This window comes from Saimiri boliviensis, chromosome 7, assembly GCF_048565385.1.
Source record: "Saimiri boliviensis isolate mSaiBol1 chromosome 7, mSaiBol1.pri, whole genome shotgun sequence".
In the NCBI taxonomy this organism is placed as follows: Eukaryota; Metazoa; Chordata; class Mammalia; order Primates; family Cebidae; genus Saimiri; species Saimiri boliviensis.
The window spans coordinates 84,464,025-84,485,380 of record NC_133455.1 but is presented as its reverse complement, the minus strand read 5'-3'; the positions used below and the strand labels follow the sequence as shown (position 1 = coordinate 84,485,380).

Sequence of the window (21,356 nt, the reverse complement as noted above, 5' to 3'; positions counted from 1 at the left end):
AACTCGATTTCAAATCCAGGCTTATCTGATTCCAGAGTCTGTGTTCTAAGGCATTCAGGGCTGTTGCCTCATTTATGAATGGAACTAAAATCGCATTAGAGATGTTGGACTAAGGCTTCATATGGCATGGAGAAGTGGAGGTTCCCTGGTTGAGTATTAGAGATTGGGTCATCTATGCAGTGGTGAATACTAATGCACAAACCAGGAGCAAGCATTCTTGAGGAACAATTTCATCTGCTATGCAGACTTCTTCATCAATCCCTTTTTAGGATTTATGTTTATAAAATTGGCAATGATTAATTAAAATAATAACACTTCAAACAATTAAAAAATACACAGATATCTAGAGTTAAAAGAATTGTCGTTTCTCTTTCCCATTCCATCCCTTTGATGTTAACCATTTGATGTTTGTACTTCTATTTTTTTGCTTTGCTTATATTAGCATATTTACACATAAGTATATATATAAATGTTACCTTGTTTTGTGTTTCCTCTTCACTTTTGCCACCTTTAAAGGTATTGTGTCTGCTCATTCATGAAAAATTTATTTTTTAGCAACCTTTAATTTTTTTTTGCTATTTTAAATTCTTTTTTTTTTTTTTTTTCTTTTTGAGACGGAGTTTCGCTCTTGTTGCCCAGGCTGGAGTGCAATGGCGCGATCTCGGCTCACTGCAACCTCCGCCTCCTGGGTTCAGGTAATTCTCTTGCCTCAGCCTCCTGAGTAGCTGGGATTACAGGCACGCACCACCATGCCCAGCTAATTTTTTGTATTTTTAGTAGAGACGGGGTTTCACCATGTTGACCAGGATGGTCTCGATCTCTTGACCTCGTGATCCACCCGCCTCGGCCTCCCAAAGTGCTGGGATTACAGGCTTGAGCCACCACGCCCGGCCTATTTTAAATTCTAATTGTATTTTTAAAAATTATGAGATAGGTCCAGGCCCAGTGGCTCATGCCTGTAATCCCAGCACTTTGTGAGGCTGAGGTAGGCAGATCCCTTGACATCAGGAGTTCGATACCAGTCTGGCCGACATGGTGAAAACCCGTTTCTACTAAAAATACAAAAATTAGTTGAGTGTGGTGGTGGGTACCTGTAATACCAGCTACTCAGGAGGCTGAGGCAGAAGAATTGCTTAAACTTGGGAGGTGGAGGTTACAGTGAGCTGAGATCACACCATGCACTCCAGCCTGGGCGACAGAATGAAACTGTCTCAAAAAAAAAAAAATTGTGAGGTAGAATCATAAAAAATATAGTTGGGTATGCTGTGAAAAGTAAATCCCCATTTCCTTACTGTCTCCCACCTACCCAGGGTTCTCCCCAAAAGAAACTAGCCCTTGTTAACCAGTTGTTTTTGTGTGCCTTTCCAGATATGTCTTATATGTAAACTGATGCTGATTATATTTTTCCTAATGGGCAAAGACCACATTCTTGTTTTTTGTTTTGTTTTGTTTTTTTCTTTTTTTTGAGACAGAGTCTCACTCTATTGCCCAGGCCGAAGTGCAGTGGCATGATCTTGGCTCACTGCAACCTCTGCCTCCTGGGTTCAAGTGATTTTCCTGCCTCTGCCTCCTGAGTAGTTGGGATTATAGATGTACAGCATCACACCCAGCTAATTTTTGTAATTTTATTAGAGATGGGGTTTCAACATGTTGGCCAGGCTGGTCTCGAACTCCTAACCTTAACTGATCTGCCTGCCTTGACTTCCCACAGTACTGGGATTGCAGGTGTGAGCCCTTGCATCCTGGTGTTGACCACATTCTTAAATGTGAAAACTTAAGGACAGCTATCCTATAGATATTTTTTCTGATTATTTCCCTATTATTTTTACAAGTCTGCCACAGGTGTATATTTAGCAGCTTTACCAACTCCTGGTGGTATTCAGATTGCTGGGAAGACTCCTAATGATGGCTCGTATGAACAGCACATCTCTCATATGCAGAAGAAGATAAATGATACAATTGCTAAAAACAAAGAGTTATATGAAATCAATCCTCCAGTAAGTAAAACAAACCTATATTGTGAATACATCAGTTATTGTTTATTAGTATATTTTTATGTTATCTTATCTAGGACACAGTATTTTTTTTCACCGTTTAGATTAGCTCTCCTTATTACTCACTCTTTCACCTCCCTTTATGTCTTTGCTCAACTGTCTCCTTTTCGGGTAAGCGTACTCTAAACACATCCTATTTAAAAATTATGACTTCATTTTTGGCTCTTCCTATCACCTTTCCCTCTTTTATTGTTTTCTATAGCTCATATTTGTGTGTGTGTGGTTGGTTTATTGCCTGTCAATACCAGTAGAATGACACTCCTTGAAGGCTTTATTTCTGATGCCTAGAAAACTTCCTCCTGGTAGTAGTTTCTTAATCAGTATTTGTTGAATGATGAAATAAATGGTTTAAAATGTTCTTTGTTAGTAAAAAGAGGTTCTTACTGTGGTGAAAATGTGAAAGAAAACAGTTTTTCAGTTACAGTTTCTTTTTTTACAATTCTCCTCCCAGTCATTTTCTTTAATCAATCTTTTTACCAACTTTGCAATAAGTATTAAGGTGCTTCCTCCTCTGTGGATGCCTTAAGGCAATAGTCTGAATTGAAAGAAAAATATGTTGGAGTTAGGATGAAATTATTTGTTTTTATGAGACTCTGATAATGAAATACTTTCATGAAAGAAAAGTATTTGAATAACATTATTATTATTGTTTTTATTACTTTAAATGTCTTATCTAAAATTGTGGCTGGTCTTCTGGAACAGTGTATCTGGATTGTTGCATCTCATATATAGCTTTCATCATATTATTCTAGCATAGTTGTTAATTTGGGAGGAATTGTTAAGTTTATGACCTAGAATTGTACTGTTTATTATTCCCTGTGGTAGCCACTGGCCACATGTGATTTTTGAGCATTTGTGACTAGTCTGAATTGAGATATATAGTAAGTATAAAATATACACTGGATTTTAAAGATTTAATGTGAAAAAGTAGTGTAAAATAGAAATATTTTACACTATTAAAATATCAAAATAAGATTCACATCTCTTAGAATAACAATACTAGTGATGAAATTTCATTATGAATTTAGAACATATTAAATACCAGACAGTTATATTTATTAAGTCTGTGGTATTGTGAACAAAGGCATAACAGAATTTAAACTACTGTAAAATTGTAAAAGGTAGTGTGGTATCTAGGGCGAATAACGCTGCACTGTGTGTCAAAAGACTGACCTAGACTGGTTCTACACTTTCTTGTTTTCATATCTAGGCAAACTACTAATTTACTTCTGAATTTCAACTCTCTTCCATTTTGTAGTCATTATAATGTGTAACATATCAACTTTATAGAGGGCAGATTAATTTGGAGTACAAATAAGATAAATGGATGTGAAAGTGGTCCGTAGATTATAACATTATGAAATTGTGCTGTTGTGGTAGTCTTTTATTGAAGGTATGTACTAGCAATAAACATTTAAAATGATATGTTTTTGAAAAACTTTTATGAACAATTTCCTTGTTTATTAAAAAGATAACTGTTTCATTAGCAGTAGTCTATGCCTTTTGCTTTTGTATTCACATATTCACATTCTTCCAGAATTCTTTGTGACCAACAGATCCTTAGAACCTCTAGTGATATTGGGCTGTGTAACAGCAAAAAGCTCATTGAGCCATACAGTATTGCACCATACATTGACCTTAAAGTTTAAGTTTACACTTAAACTTTAAAGTTTACACTAACTACCAAAGTTTATTTAGCTTAATAAATTGAATAGCAAATACATGCATAGTATATGTATATATGTATTCATGCTTATACATTTATCATATTCCACATTTTGCCACGTGGAGCTTTGAAAAATTACCAGTGGATAAGAAAAGATGTAAAAGATTAAAATTCTTTCTAGGAACATATACCTTTAAATTTTTATGGTGTATTAGGACTCTGATAATACTGAATAGAAAATATACACAGCCAGGAGTACCGGATTTCTGAGCTGTAAGGCCTACTAATTCCATACACATTGTATTGTCCTGTATGTACACTAGATGTCAGTTTTATCTTGTTGTATCTGTGACAGTTATATGTATTTTTCTGATTCGTGTATCATTAAAGCTGCCATATCCTCTATGAAAGTTTAGTTATAAAGGTTATACTTATGTACAGACTTCACTGAGTATATTTTACAGGCGTTTTCTCCACAAGTAGGTATCTACTAATATAAAGATGTAAAATTTAAACTGGAAAAGACAATCTCATATAAAGCAATTATATTTCTTTCAGGAGATATCTGAAGAGATTATAGGATCACCCATACCAGAACCTAGGCAGCGCTCAAGACTTCTAAGATCGCAATCAGAAAGCTCAGATGAAGTTACAGAATTAGACCTTTCACATGGGAAAAAAGATGCTTTTGTTTTGGAGGTAATGTTGTATTGGACTAATGTCTTAAAGGTTTTGGAAGCTAACATACACATTTTTTCATTTATGCTAAATTAATATACTTTTGTATTATTACAACTGTTATAAATATTTTAAAAATTATTGTAGAAATTACAACAAACTTGAAAATAACAGAACTTGGTAACATGTTTGTTCAATACCAGGTAACTGATAAAATAATGCAGATGGTTCTGAAAAAGTTACTGTATGGATTGACATAATGGCAAAATAGTATTAAACCTTGAAGTTATTTTTGTAAAGTTGAATGAATTTAAATAAGAAATTAAAATGTCATTCTTTAACTTATTGTAATTACTACCTTTGTATGTTATGTTACTATAATTGTTACATTTTTGCATATAATCACTATGAATTCTGAGTATCATATTTTCTTACGAATTCAAAAGATATAATTGAACCATCTTCATAAAAAGATACTAAGAACACTTTAGTAACTTCCCCAGAGAGTAAATGTCACTTGAAAAGTTTATGAAGACTCTTTCCTCACAGATCTGTTTCCTCTGCACTCTCCTGTAGAATGGTTAGTTCCCAAAGAGAAAGATTTTTCATTTTCATATTTAAGGGGAAAATAAATGAGTAAGATGTAAGTTGAGAGAGAAAAAATAGATGCTTTGATCTCAGTGTAGCAGGAAGCTCGTGGTAGCATTGTATTGGGATGGGATTGGAGGTTTAAAGAGTCAGGGACAGTGCCAGTGTCTGTACCAAGGGTCTGTGGGAGACACACTAGGCCTAATCAAGGTGGGAGTGTCAATTTGTAAAAAATGCAACTTATATGGGTTTTTTTTGTACCCTACTTTTTCCCCCACATTTCTCTACAGCCTGAGAATGGAAAATATGTCAGGTCAAGGAGGGTAAAAGTTCCAGGGTACTTTTCAGAGCAGTGCTATTCAAAGTGTGATGTGACTACTTGTGGCGTCAGTCAGCTCTACCTGGGAGCTTGTAAGAAATACAAATTCTTGGGCCCCTACCTCAGACCTAGTAAGTGAGAATTTCTAGGTGGAGCCCAGGAATCTGTTTAACAAACTTTCCAGGTGATGTCAAACATTACCTGAAGTTTGATCCTAAGGCATTATTGATATTTCTTATCTAGGGATCCTGGCTAAGTAGAGAGGCACATGAGAACAAAGTGTTTCAAACATGGACAGAGGGCTAGTGGAAGATTCAGTAAGAGAGGACAGAGAGACAGGACTGTAGTTAGAGAATGCTCGAGATCCTGGGTGTGGAGTGTTTTGGGGAATAATGGGTTGAGGTATGGCTGTAACTATGGGTAGCCATATGAATTAGAGGTGAAAGTGGTTCTTGAAGTCCTGAGGGTGGTGCGAGAAGAAGCTTAGCAAGGCTGCAGTTAGGACTTAGAAACTGAGGTGCAGATGCATGTCAGTACATGTCCAGCTGGATATTTCCCCTATTTATTATTCACAGTGGAATACGGTAAGAAAAATAGAATTTAGACCTATTCATTTTATTAGAAAAATAGAATTTAGACCTATTATTAGATATGCCTTTAAATTTATCTAATTCCATTGTAAAGCAATTCTGCATTTAGTCAAAGGATTTGATTACACTTTATTAATTTAAACAAATTGGAATGATTGCTTATGATGTCTTTGTAAGTCTTTAGAAACATTCTTATAAAGGCTTGAGAAACAACTAGTTTTTTTTTTTTTTTTTTTTTTTTTGACTTAATGTACTTTGTATGTAAAATATTTCACTTAGAAGTATTTGGTTATTACCGTGGAGGAATTTACTGATATTAGAATTTTTTTCTTGTTATACTTTTACTTAGGGAAAAATGAGTCTACTTTTTCTTTACTCTAATAAATAAACAGTTTTTCTGTTTTGTTTTGTTTTTCTTTGAGATGAAGTCTCGCTGTGTCGCCAGGCTGGAGCTCAGCTCACTGCAACCTCTGCCTCCTAGGTTCAAGCGAGTCTTCTGCCTCAGCCTCCTGAGTAGCTGAGACTACAGGTGCCCGCCATCAGGCCAAGCTAATTTTTGTATTTTTAGTAGAGATGGGGTTTCACCATGTTGGCCAGGATAGTCTTGAACTCTTGATCTCATGATCCTCCTGCTTCGGTCTCCCAAAGTGCTGGGATGCACCCGGCCAACATTTTTTCAAAAATGTGAAATGATTATGCATTTACTACTTATATAATAGTTTTAATCTCTTTATTTTAAGATCGATGACACAGATGCCATGGAAGATGTCCATTCTCTACTTACTGATGTTCCTCCTCCGTCAGGTGAACAAAAAAATTACTTTTGGGATGAAACTAGCTTTACATATAAATGTTTTAGCTCATACTTGTTACAGTACTAATTTTACTTTAAAGGAAGAACTTATCACAGCTTGTCATGTACTTGCTACTCCAAGGTAGAAAAACATAAGTTAAAAATGTTTATGTTAGAACTATGGCGGAAGTGATTTTTAGTCCTTTTATATTTATACATGTAAAAGAATCCCTATGATAATTTATTAGTATGGTTTAAAGTCTCCTGCAGGTATAGTTTTAGAAGGAAAAAAAGAAGGGTTTTATAGTTGGAATTTCATGTAATAATGGAAAAATGTCATTTAACAGAAAAATCAATGAAATATCATCATATATTTTGATTATAATTTATTTTGACAGGTTTTTATAGTTGTAATACAGAAATTATGCCTGGTATAAATAATTGGACATCTGAAATTCAGGTAAACTTTTTTTTCTTAATTTTAAGCAAATAACACGTAAGTTATTTTAGTAGGTTCCATCATCTGTTTTCTTTTTGACCTCTTTATTGCAATTAAAATATCATCCTTATTCTACTGCATTAGTTAAATTGTTAATTATTTGGCAATTTATCAACTGTTCAAATATTTAGTTAAAAATAATAAAATGACATGTTATGTCACCCACATTTAGATGTTCACTTCAGTAAGAGTAATCAGATTAAGCAGCCTCAACTTGACTAATCAAGCTCTCAATAAGAACTTTAATGATCTCTGTGAAAATTTACTCAAGGTAGGAACCTTCTGACTAAATTTTATTTCAAACATCTAAGATAATGAAATTTGAAAAGTGGCTATTTTCTGTCTTATCTGTAATATCTTACACAGTTGTGGGCTGAATCATTCCTACCTACTTATCTTACTTCTGTCATCGGATGAGATACTAAAGTTGTCCTCTCCCCCTTACTATATCACACTATAAAAGAAATATAATTTAAGTTAGTTAATAGCTTTAAATTTCATAAAAATCTATTGTATATGTGTAAATTTTTAAAAACTTATTTTTTGTAACTTATTGGCAAATGATTAAATCTTATCGTCTTCTTAAATGCTAAAAAATAGATTCTTAATGTAAGAATACACAAAACAAAAGTGGACCTGTTTTGTTTTAATTTTTAACTCTCCATTTGCTATAATATTATGTACATTAAGAAAATCAGCTTTATAAATTTTTAAATAAAAAAGTGACATTACTGATATTTTCTTATGTAGAGCCTGTATTTTAAACTACGATCTATGATCCCCTGCTGCCTTTGCCATGTAAATTTTACAGTATCTCTGCCTGAAGATGAATTAATTCAGGTAATTAAGATTTAGTCCATTATTAGAGAATAGTCTTTATCTGATCTATTATTTTTATTATCTGTTTAATTATTATAATTTTGCCATAATTAAATAACTTAAGCATATACTAGTTTACCTCACAATACTAAAAAATATGTTAGTATGCGTTAGGCCATGTGTGTTTCTTTTTTCTGGATTTTAGTTATCCGAGGGGGTAAGCACACGTATGCCCTAGCACGTATACAGTAGGACCTGTACTCAATATGTGGGATTTCACCAGTTCCCATGTTTTAAGAGAAGGTTCTTGAGTTCTTTCTGAAATACTTAGATTTAGGTATACCTGTTTGGCATAGTTGTAATTTGTGTATCTGAATTTATATTTAATTCTGGTTGAGGATTTTAACCAGAAAAGGTATTTGGTACAGGTTGTTGCATGGTACTGAAAAAAATATGTAAGAAACTTAATTTTGGCAGTGATTATTGTGCTAACCATATTGTTTCTGTAATTCTAGGTTACAGTCACAGCAGTCGCAATAACTTTTGACAAAAATCAGGCTTTACAAACCACCAAAACACATGCTGAAAAATCATTGCAAAGAGGTAAACCTTTAATGGATAGGAGGTTCAGTTTGTGTTTGTCTGTGTTACAGTTCAGTGATAAAATACAGACGACAAGTGAATTCAATAAATGTCTTGTTTCTTGAAGAATATTTGCTGCTTTTTCTGTTGATCTTTATTGAGGTAACTGTGTGGATAAGCATGTGTCTGACTTGATTTTTTTCATACACAACTAGGTGGTATTTGACTGGTGTTTACATAGGGAATGCTGCTGGTTATTTAGACTTAAGTTACAGCATATTAATTCTGCAGTAATATAGGAGTTTCTACACTAAGATCTCTAGCAAGGTCTTCAAGGCAAAATTGTGTGCCTATGTATTGTTCTCAGGACAAGTTCCATTGTGTTCAACAGATTCACAAAGGTGGCCTTAATCCAGTAAAATTTAGAAAGTGCTATTCTAAATAAATTCTGAAGAAATTCAGATTATTGGAAATTATGTGTTCTGAAAAACACATAAGGGGGGATACTATACTTTTTTGTATAGTTTAAATGACATACTGGCTAAATGAAATATAGGCAATCTTACTAACCTTGAGGTGAAAATTTATCCTTCATTCCCTCATTATACGTTTCTTAATATTCCTAAAGGAGAGAAATTAATGTTCCTCTTATTTTAATTTCTCAAGTAATTTCATTATAAGTAATTAAGGTAATTTTTTCTGTGATATTCCATGATTAGTCCTAAACTTTTAAAAGTTGATTGCATTCTACATGTATGGCGTTGATAAGATTTGAGCAATGAGTTAATGTCAGGGAGATATAGTAAATGATTATATGTTCAGATACTTATTAAAGAAGTCATGTAACTGGTTTAAGTATTATAAAATACTAGTAATGGACAAAGTGTAGGATATTAATTATTATCCAGCATTTATTATTTGTAAAGCACTGTGCTAAGTGATTTGCTGGTATTAATCTCTTAAAGTCTCACAAGAGTCATACCAGGAAAGATAGCACCACTCACAGCATCATGTAGATGGAAGGTTTCCGTAGGAGAAATCAAGAAGAAAATAACCACAATAAATTGGGGTGGGGAGATAGAGCTGAGAATATGTATATGTATGTTGTCACAGATTCTTAATTTTAAAAAATTAATAATAGATCATTACTAAGTAACTTATTTTTCTTGCCTTTCTAGCCTCTACAGATAATGAAGAACTTTTACAATTTCCACTGGAACTGTGTTCAGATTCACTTCCTTCACATCCTTTACCACCAGCTAAAGGTTGGTTAAGTAAGCGAAAAAGCAAACACAAATCCTAGTTTCTAGTTCCTTTCACTTGATTCTTCATTATAGGAAATCTTACTAACCTTGAGGTGAAAATGTCTTTCATTCCCTCATTATATGTTTCTTCATATTCATAAAGGGGAGAAATTAATGTTCCTCTTATTTTAATTTCTCAAGTAATTTCCTTTTAAGTTATTAAGGAAATTTTTCTTATGATATTCCATTTTCATACCTTAATGTATTAAAGCTTTATTTTCAAAGATTTGAATTTCCCAAGTAACCATTCACACATAAAACACTTGATATTTATATTATATTTGGTAAGGTTGTTTTCTAGCAACCAATTAAACCTTCACAAAAATTTTTCAATTTTCATGGACAACAGAATTTTTTTTTCTCCAGAAGATATGTGAAGAGGTTTTGAGTGGGAGTAGTACAAGTGAGAAAGGAATGAGCTTCCTGTCTTTGCTGTGGTGATAATTGAAGAACATTCTTATGTACTTATATAAGACAGTGCCATTTTTTTCCAGTGCAAATTGATAGCTCCTTAATTTAATAGCAATAAATCTATTTTGATCTGCATAATCTTTGGAGAAAAGTGAGAGGTAACCTTTGTTTTTCATTTCTCATCTGATTTTAGTAAAGTTTTTATTATAAAATTTTTAATTTACTATTTATTTTGTAGCATTATATATTAGATGTGTTTTTCATGAAATTTGAGAAAGATAGTTTTTGCAATCAGCTATTCTAAATTTTGTCTTATAATTGATATTATTTTATTTCAACTGTTATTTGATATCAAATGATGTATAATGCAGAATAGTTTTATATTCACTTTGCATATATGTCAATAGAATCTTTATTAAATCAGTACAAGATCTGTTTATGTAGATAAACAGATCTGGTCTCATATTTTGAAGATGAAAAATAAGCTGCTTCCAGATTCTGAACTTGGTAATGTGGTATCTTTGGTCCTTTTTCCTTTTTGTCATCACGTAACATTCTGATTTAGAACTTTATAGAGAATTGTAGCATATCTCAATGTCCTTGAAAAAATAGAGAGGAAAAATCAAATTCAAAGGTAATGTGAATTTAGATTTATGAATTAAATACATCTTCTAGACAGAAAGCAGAACTGTCAAGAGTCTTCCTTAGGCCAGGCCTGTTGGCTCAAATCTGTAATCCCAGCACTTTGAGAGGCTGAGGCTAGAAGATCGCTTGAATCTAGAAGCTTAAGACCAGCCTGGGAGAGACCTCTACTCTACAAAAAATAAATAATTAGCTGCATGTGGTGATGTGCACCTGGATCCCAGCAACTTGGGAGACTGAGGTGGGAGATCGCTTGATCCCAGGAGGTTAAGGTTGCAATGAGCTGTGATTGTGCCACTGTACTCCAGCCTAGGGGAAAGGGAGAGACCCTCTCTTAAAAAGAAATAAGTCTTCCTTGGACTCACTATACAGCAAGTTTTTTTTTCCTTTAACATCTAACATCTACTTTATACTGAAACTTGTATTTATTCAGGGTTAGTTCCAAATCACTTCTAGGTATAATTTCATTTATCCTTATTCTGCAATACCCACCCACCCCCCACCCCCCTGCCAAAAATCGTAAAACCAACAAAGGTTTGATTGATTGCTAATCTGTAGGAATAGATATTTGTGGACCTGGGGTCCCTATTAGCTGTGTTTTGCTATGTTGTTAATACCTACCGAATTCTGCAGAATATCAGATTTAATCTCTTAAGTTTGCCTTGTCTATAAGGACAACTTGTCACTTCTGCAGTAGCTTTCAAAATGTTTTCAAAGGAATTAAAACTGGTGCTTATGCAAATGTTAGTATATGGTATGCAAAATGATACTTTGTGGACTAAAAAACAAGAAAATAAGAATTTGAGTAGAGTAAGTCATATTTGAACAGTACCTAAAATATTTGCAACTCATTTTAGGGAGAATAGAGAGGGACCATGAGGTAGGGTGAAAAAGCAACTAACCTGGATTCTTTTCTCAGTTCTGCTACTGATTAGGTGTGAGAACTTGAAGGGCCAATTGTGTAACCTTTTTGAGTTTCAGTTCCTCATGTGTAAAATGTGAAAAGATTAAGATTCTCTCTAATCTCTAAAATTCCTTGGGTTTCTGTAGTTTATGGTTCTTCAATTATTAACATATTTACATTTTCAAAAAGTAAATCAAAAGCTAAATTAGTCCCCAAGGTCACACCAAGCTTGTGTATTTAGTGTTTACCTGGGTGCAGTGGCTCCTACTTGTAGTCCCAGCACTTTGGGAGGCTGAAGCACGTGGATTGCTTGAACCTAGGAGTTTCTTCCCTACAAAAAACAGAAAAATTATCCAGGAATGGTGGTATGCCTGTGGTCCCAGCTACTTAGGAAGCTGGGGTGGTAGAATCACCTGAGCCTGGGGAGGTCGAGGCTGCAGTGAGCTCTGATCATGCCGCTGCACTCCAGCATGGGCAACAGAGTGACTGTGTCTCAAAAAATTATTTCAAATAACTTTTAACCAATTAAATCAATAATTTTAATTTTAAATTCTGCTCCTCCGAACCATGACATACCATGTCAGAGGTATCTCAGGGCCTTCCAGGAGGCAGGGTGAAAGGGAACAAAGAACGACGGGAGTGACAGGGTAGGTCCCTGGATCCCCTACTTTTTTGATACAGAGCAGCTTTGATTCCATGTGTTTTTTTAGATGGAGTCTTGCTCTGTCACCAGGCTGGAGTGCAGTGGCGCGATCTTGGCTCACTGCAACCTCCACCTCCGGGGTTCAAGTGATTCCCCTGCCTCAGCCTCCCAAGTAGCTAGGACCATAGGCAGGTGCCACCACGCCCAGCTAATGTTTTGTATTTTACTAGAGATGGGGTTTCACTGTGTTAGCCAGGATGGTCTCAATCTCCTGACCTTGTGATCTGTTTGTCTTGGCCTCCCAAAGTGCTGGGATTACAGGGGTGAGCCACCACACCTGGCCAATTCCATGTTTTTACATATCCGTCTTCTGTATGTGATTTCACCTGAAGAAAGGGGTCTCAAAAAGTTTGAAAACCGTTGATTCAGATCATGCCACCCTTTGTTGTCATCATCTTCATCAAACCGTCACATCCAATATGAATATATGTAAAACTTGATATACTAAGTGCTTAACTGTAAAACCTATGTGCTTTTCCTTGAAGATTGCGTTGTAAAATCATCAGTAAACACTTAAAAGTGTATTTGTACCTTTCTGTAAATATTTCTATAGTTTGTAAATTGTGGTTTATGTTGCATGCTTATTTATTGTCTTGTGCTTCCTCAAGTCTTTTCAGGAGGATGTGGGCTAAACACAGTTTTTAAAGTTATCTCAAAATATTTTGGAAAATTGAGGGTAAGATAGGTTTTGAAAAGGCCTGAAAAATATAGTAGAGTCTTGTAACATAAATGGAGTAAACGAATGTTGTAACGTGAAAGAAGGCAATGTTTTGAAAAATTAAGCATAGCAACTTAGTGGAAATAGGAAGAGAGGAAGGTAGAGTGTTAGGGATAAATGCTCAGAAGACTTCTCTGATTTTTAAAATATGCAGCAACAGGAGGCTTAAAAGTCAACTACTAATACTGATAAACAAAAGTATAGTTTTTAAATCATTTTGTTAAGTTAGATAAGGTGATAGTTTTTTTTTTTTACTTTCGGTAACTTTGAATTCCAGTTTATATTTCATGTTTTTAATCACAAATAGGATGATTGTTAAAATTTTTTATTTCCTTTTATATTGACTGGGGAAGTAGTTTTAAGAGCCAAGTGTAGTATGTTTATTAATACTTCCATCTTTTTACTTGTAGATAAACCTTTCATTATCTTTTTGTGTTATTGAAAATGGGTGGATGTCATGTAAAGAAACGCGTCAGTAACATGTATCTTAATTCACTGTGTAGAGTAAGCCTGGGCCTGAATTGTCCATCCATGTTGAATGTTTTCCTTCCATCATTTATTATATTTGGTTTTGTTTTTAAAAGTAACAAAGTAGTTTGATGTGTGTCTCAAATTTATGGTTGATTTGGTGTTACCTTGCTGGTTATCTTGATTTTTCTGATTTGATATATTAACTAGTGCTGAGCTTAAATAACTTATTAAAGGATAGATGATACGGTATCAAAATGAATTACTTGTGTTTATACAAGAGAAAAGTGTTATGAGAAAAGTGATAGCTATAGCACATTTTAATAAAATTTTTATGTTTTTTTCTCCTTATTGATATCCAGACCTGAGTTTTCCTCTGAAATGATTTTTAATAGGCTTTAAAAATAATGTATATATACATATTTGTATATATATGTGTGTGTATATATACAAATATATATATAATGTGTATATATATATACATATATATACATATATATAATGTGTGTGTATATATATATATATATATATATATATATATATATATATAAAAGAGCAAAATGGAGTGGGAGTCGGTGGAGGTAATCTGGGAGAAGAGTAAAAAAAAAATCAGCAAGATTTTTTTCATAGACTTCAGTTTATCTCAAGAATTTTATACATGTAATTTTTATAAAAAGGTAGCATATTACTTTAGAGAAATATTTAAAGGCTTATACCTTGAGCTACTGGTTCATCTATTGTAGGGCTTAAGAACTTATATTAGACAAGTGCGTATAAATCATGTACCACTTTAAATATATTTTAAATTCTTAAAAAATATTAGCTAAGATAGGATAATAGTTTTCATTAAAACACTGATCTTTTAAAGCTTTAAAAAGGTTTAATTCGGTCAATTTTAGTTTTAAGTATTGTTGAGTAAAACTGTATAGAAGACATTTTTTTTTAAATACCCACCTTGTTTCTTGTTTTGCTTTACTAGAGTACTTTCCTCATATTCGGTGGCATAAGCTGTAGGCTGGCAGGAATATTCCATTTATTACATGAGCTGCTGAGTGCTGTGGCAAGCAGAGGTTAAAATCTGAAATTCGATATAAAAGAAAACAAGTTGGTTTATACCCACAATACACTGTACTTCAAAATTAGGTGTCTACATTAGAATTTTTTTATTGGAGGCTAGAAGAGTTACTTTTTCTTTTGTTAAGCCAAATTAGACTTTTTTCTTTTTAGAGACAGTCTCACTTCTAGATTATAGTTTAACTGTTTCAATTTAATGTCTTGCCAACACTGTTTTAAGCCAGCAATTAGAAGTGTACATTTGTTAAAAAGAAAAAAGTGTACATTTGTAAAACATACAGAAGTTAGCTTTTACTTTTCCTGCCAACTAATGGTTTGAATTCTTATGACTATATATAATTCCTTATACTAATTAAAAGCATTTTTATATATTAATAGTCCATTGCAGCTCTGTTGTTTCTATATTTTTAAAGTATATTTTTTCACTATGACCAAGTGGCAGCAACAATAAAAAACTGCTAAAATTCTCCATGTTATTGGATAGCCAAATAATAAATGGCTAGTTTTAAAAGGAAAGAGATGCTCGGGGGAAGAGAATGCAAAAAATAGAAACTAATTAGAGGAAAATGTGTGAAAAACTCATCCAAGAAATGGGAAGGAAGGAAGGAAGGAAGGAAGGAAGGAAGGAAGGAAGGAAGGAGGAAGGAAGGAGAGGGAGGGAGGGAGGAGGCAGGCAGGCAGGCAGGCAGGCAGGCAGCAGGAAGGCAGGCAGGCAGGCAGGCAAGAGAATTGATGGAGAAGTAGGAATAAAGAATCTTTATCCCTGTAGCTTCTTCAAAGCAGCTTGAGGACAGTGAAATCCACAGTTAGAAGAGGGAGTAAAAAGCAAAGAAAATTGAATTGAGTTACTGACAGAAAACAGAGATTATTTGGAAGAGAAGCTATAAAAAGATAGGAGTGAGAGGGGGATTGCATACTTGGAAATGGAAGCAGGAAAATCTAAGAAGGGGACTGAAGCAGAAATGGTTACAGATGTTGTACACCTTTAATTAGAAACTTAAATGACCCAAATAGGAAAGTTAATTGTCTTTGTTATCTAATGTATGTACTATCTAGGTATCACAGTTGAATTTTTCCTTTGTAAACTGTCCAAATTGAAGCTAGTTCTGTCTGTCTTTGTGCCTTAGTAATTTACAAATGTAATATGGCAATTTCCTCATCAATTCATTAATATTTGAGAATCATCATAGATCAGTTTTATACCGAATGTTTAGAGATATCATTTGTCTACCTCAGTCATTAAGTTAGATTTTGTAATTATAGGGCATAACTAATCAAAGCATTATTGATTGATGGAGATTCCTAAAGAAACATAAAACCCAGTTTTGATCATAATAAAACTGAGAATGTTTAAATAGGAAAATAAAATGTAAATTATAATGATTCCCAATTGCATATATTTTAACCTACCAGAGAATCGTTTCCAAGTTTACAGGATTTTTTTTTTAGTTTTAGTAATATTTAGAAGACAGATAAGATTTTCTCAAATATTCTTTAATTATCTAGAGCAAAGATGATTGGTAAATCCTAATGATGTAAAGTGAATAAATAGTCAAAAGATGTACTGATCAGTGTAGATATTTATTACTGTAGTTGTCTTAGTTTCTTTGGTACTACTGTGACAAAACACTTGAGACTGCGCCGTTTATAAAGAAAAGACATTTATCGGCTGTCAGTTCTGGAGGTTGGAAGTCCCATATCAGTGTACCAGCATCTATCTGGCCGGGGCCTTCTTGCTGTGTTATAACAGGGCAGAAGGGCAAAAAGAGAGGCAAAGGATGTCAAATCCCCCCTTTTACAATGGCATCAATCCCACCCATGAGGGCGGAGACCTGTACTAATCAGGCTTTAAATGTCCTACCCTTTTTTTTTTTTTTTTTTTTTTTTGAGACAGTCTCCCTCTGTTGCCAAGGCTGGAGTGCAGTGGTGCGATCTCCTCACTGCAACCTCTGCCTCCCAGGTTCAAGCCATTCTCCTGCTTCAGCCTCCCTAGTAGCTGGGATTACAGGTGCCTGCCCCCATGCCTAGTTAAATTTTTTTGTATTTTTAGTAGAGATGGGGTTTCACCATATTGGCCAGGCTAGTCTTGAACTCCTGACCTCAAGTGATTTGCCTGCCTTGGCCTCCCAAAGTACTGAGATTACAGGCATGAGTCACCGTGCCTGGCCTTTTTTTCCCCCCCTTTTTCTTTTTTTGAGACAGGGTTTTACTCTCTCCCCCAGGCTGGAGTGTAGTGCTGTGATCTTGGTACGCTGTAGTCTTCACCTCCTGGGCTCAAGTGATCCTCCAACCTCAGCCTCTTTAGTAGCTGGGACCACCGGCACCAGCTGGCTAATTTTTTGTATTTTTTTGTAGTGATGGGGTTTCATCATGTTGCCCAGGCTGGTCTCGAGCTCCTGAGCTCAACCGACCAGCCCACTTAGGTTTCCCAAAGTGCTTGGATTACAGGCGTAAGCTACTGCCCCCGTCCGGAATGTCCTACTTCTTAATACTGTTACAATGGCAGTTAAATTTCAATGAGTCGTAGAGGGGAGGTACATTCAAATAATAGCAGCAGCTAACAAATACCTTTGTCATTGGTTATGACGAGTTACTTAGAAGAATGGAAAAGTCTGACTTTAGATGTACTGGAGAATGTCTGAGGGAGGAATAATCCTTATTGTCACTATGCTCATTTCCACTAAACTTCTTTTAACCTGGGTTAGTTTCCCTCCCACACCACTAGACATAGGGCTTGTCAAATACTGCTAGAGTGCACTAGGGGAATAATAAAACCATAGTCCTGTTTTGCTTTGCTAGGGTTGTTTATTTGGGGCTTGTGAGGTTATCACTTAATAGTGACTTCTAAAAAAATGCAAAATAATCTTCTTATATTAGATGGGAAACCACATTATAAGTGGACTGTTGTGTGGCTTGAGACTCTGTTTGCAGCTAGAAGGGGGATCTAGTATTAGAGGCATTTGTTTCAAACTCTTCTGTGTAGATCTACAAATGGCACACTGCTGAGTACAACTCAGCAAAGCCTGAAAGTCTTTTGAGGAGATTTCTACCCTTGAATAGTGAAATCTGATGATTTAAATTTAGTATTAGCCTAGAGACTGCATATTGTTTTATTTCTTTTAAACCAGAACTCCTGGTTTGTCAGTGAGCCAGACTGCATATATCTTCAGTACCTTCTCTTTTGAAAAGCCTATCACCTGGGAAACCAAACTGTGATCAGGAGGAGCAGAGGGTCTGGGAGTCTGAGGTCATCAGACGTTTGAGGTATTCAGACCAGTCCAAGGTGCTGGTGTCTGTCTGCTGCCGGGACCAGCTGGCCTTGGACCTCTTCAGCCTTTTTTTTTCCTGGGAGAAATATTAAGATAGTAAGCATGTTAAAAGATGAACCTGTTCTCCCTAAGTGAAATCAAAATCTCCCTTAAACACTTTGGTTTTTCAGATTTTTATTCAGATGATTTATATTTGAGGACAAGGAATAAACATTTTCCCTCTCTTTTTTTCCCTCTTCACCCCTTACAAATTGTAGGGAGTAAAAGTAATAAACGTATATAGTGAAAAATTCAAATACTGCAAAAATCACATAGTCCAGAGTAAAGCTCCCTTCTCCATTTCCTTCCCCAAGAGGCAGCTGCATTGAACAGTTTACCATCTGTCTTTCAAAGATACTCTATTCATCATTTAAAAAAAAAAAGTATTTTACATATCATTATGTGCCTTGTTTTTTCCACTCAATATGAGAGATGAGAACAGATACTAAAAATATACATACTAAGCAAATACATACATATATTTAAACTGACCAACCCAAATGATTCTCAGTGGTTTTCATGAGTTATTTCTAAATTGGCAACACTATTCTTTTAGTTGTAAAGTTCTTTGAAACAAAAATTTAAATATTCTAATGTGGATAGAATATGAGAATTAAAATAGATTGTGAAGTTTTTTTTTATAGTGCTATTTAAATTTGTACAGTACCTAAATACCTGTAACAAAAAATATCAGGGAAAATTCTGGATGCTGTCATGAGGTTACTGGAAAGGGAGCGAGGCTGGCTTGGGATTCCTAGTTATCTCTGATCACTCTTAGTTTCACAGTCTTGATACCACCAGAGGGAGCTGTTGATACTGAAGTCCTCAAATGAAGAAGTTGGTGGTAAGGAGAGTTAAGACTAGGGAGCAGCTTATGCTGATCTGTGAAGCATAATCATTATCTTGTCTGTAAATTTTAATTTTATAGGCTCTTCCCCACAGCAAACATTTCCCTTCCATGTTCCATTTCAAGTATTCTTCCCAACACATTAACACTTTTCTCTACCCAGCCTCACATCCTGCTTTCATCATACTCACATTTGTTACTGTGTTTATATTTTCTTGTGACTATAAAGTTTCTGAAACTCTTTTTGTGTTATAGTAAGCAAGTAGCCTTCTTTGGCATGGTATTTATGAACTGAGCTAGTTTTCATATATCAATAGAAACTGCATTTTAAACCTAAATACTTCTATTTGGTTTGCTTTTGCAATGAAGCCATAAAGATTTCCTTCTATTCTTCTGGCTTATAGAAGATATTAACAAATAACAAAGAAGAGGTGCTGGCTTGTACTTAGCGTCTGAGCTAATGTTGTTCATATTGTCTTATTAGAACACCTGGAGAGTGCAAGTTCTAACTCAGGTATACCAGCTGCACAGAGAGGTGAGTTTGTCTAATTAAGCAAATAGTCACCAAAGGTGTAAAATTCTAGTTTGGTGGTGCATAAAATTGTAGATGTAAAAGAAATGCACTGGATGATATGGAATAGATGCCGAAATCTGGCTTTTTTTTTTTGTAGGTAGAATATGTTCTTTTAAAAAACATCAATTAAACTAATATTTAAAATTTTAGTATGTTAATGGTTTCCCAGTTTCTAAGCATAAAATTTTAGCTCCTTAAAATTTTTTTTCCAGCTTGGCAGTACTAAAAGTTATTCTTTTTAAAAGGGGAACTTGTGAGGCTCACACCTCCCCCAACCCCATGTTATCAGAGGCTTTGTTGCCGAAAATCACACATGGAAGCAAAACATTAACAAAAATGACCCTTTGGCTTTCCTGTTACTAATGGTAGAAAGAAGATATTTTAATAACAGATAAATGGGCTAGTGACTTTTTGAAATGGATTCTTCAACTTTGATTCTCTTTTTTAAAAAAATCAGGGTAAAACTAAGGAAAGGAATGATTCACAAAGTTTTGTTTTAAAGTTCTAAAATAGAAACAACGAAAATATTCTAAATTTAAAAGAATGGGAAATAACGTTAGTTAAAGCACAATATGTGGTCCTTTCATAGACATTTATGTTAGACCCCACTCAGGCTCTCCCTAAAAGACTTCATAACTACGACATCAAAAATGCTAAGCCTGCTAACTAAGAACTTGGTTTTAGACAAATCAGTGTCTAAAGCTTGACTCTCTACTATGTCTCTTATCTGACTTGAAAAGGACCATTCTTTTTCTGAGTTACAGTTAAATTACATCATCGAAAGGAGTGTTAAGACGAGTAAGAGACATCATCCATATTTTTTTCTTTGTTTTTTCTTTTGTTTTCTGTCTGTGTTTTCAGCAACGTCAGTTGATTACAGTTCCTTTGCAGACAGATGCAGCAGCTGGATAGAGCTCATTAAACTGAAAGCTCAGACCATAAGGCGTGGATCAATTAAGACAAGTAGGCGGATGTTTCTACCACATTATGATAATCTGAGAAACATATCCCTGATTTCCCAGTGGTGAAAGCTAGACCTTACTACCCAGTAATAGCATTGCCAATCCATCATATATTAGAGTGTGAAAGCTGCAGACTCTAATGGTCATTTAGACAAAGTTATTGAGAGGCCTTTAGATTTATTAATTTTACCTATAGAATTGTGTTTTTAAAATTCTCCTTTTTGTGCAGGTATTATTAAAAGTTTATAAATAGATACTATATCATTGTAGTTGGAAGGAAATTACCAACTCTTTTATTGAAGAGACATGCATCCAGGACCCAAGGTACTATTTAATATGTGGCATCTGTTGGTTTATTAAGTGCGATATGCAGAGGGCTAAACGAATAAAGAATTTCTGGAGAGAAAGTACTTATTTCTTACCGTACTGCTAGGATCAGAATCTTTACCTATATGCTATCTATATGCCGTGTGTTTGGGTAAATTTTGAGGTCAGTATATTTGAGTGAAAGAGCTTACCATACATTAAAAGGGGAAAAAACTACATTTCAAGGGAAAGAATATAGGATATAAAACCCAGACAGATCTGGTTCTGAATCCTAGAAGTGCTACTTTAGTAGCTGTGAGACCTTGGGCAAGTTAAGTAACTTCTCTAACCTTCCATTTCCTCATGCATGAAATGGGGATGATGATAACCTATGTTGCTGGCTTGTTGTAAGGATTATATATATATATATATATGTCTGGCTTAATGGCAGTTATTTAGTAAGCGGTAGCTATTTTTTTCTTTTTTTACTTTATAAACAACTTTTAGCTAGCAAAGGTCATTATGTTAAGCTTTTAAAATTATGAGT

General features: G+C 34.5%; 1 protein-coding gene across 23 annotated transcripts in view; it reads left to right on the top strand.

The window, feature by feature from the left end:
- The window catches only part of C2CD5 (C2 calcium dependent domain containing 5), a 93,392-nt gene that overhangs the window by 64,892 nt on the left and 7,144 nt on the right, over positions 1-21,356 (top strand). For 14 of the 23 annotated variants that reach the window (XM_074402893.1, XM_074402885.1, XM_074402895.1 and 11 more), the window contains 10 exons: positions 1,833-1,997; positions 4,279-4,419; positions 6,636-6,699; positions 7,087-7,148; positions 7,360-7,458; positions 7,938-8,027; positions 8,522-8,609; positions 9,767-9,853; positions 19,452-19,502; positions 20,403-20,504. In XM_074402893.1, coding sequence (XP_074258994.1) covers positions 1,833-1,997; positions 4,279-4,419; positions 6,636-6,699; positions 7,087-7,148; positions 7,360-7,458; positions 7,938-8,027; positions 8,522-8,609; positions 9,767-9,853; positions 19,452-19,502; positions 20,403-20,504 — 949 coding nt within the window. The remainder of the gene's footprint in view (positions 1-1,832; positions 1,998-4,278; positions 4,420-6,635; positions 6,700-7,086; positions 7,149-7,359; positions 7,459-7,937; positions 8,028-8,521; positions 8,610-9,766; positions 9,854-19,451; positions 19,503-20,402; positions 20,505-21,356) is intronic. The other 9 variants (XM_074402902.1, XM_074402900.1, XM_074402899.1 and 6 more) reach the window with 3 other exon arrangements.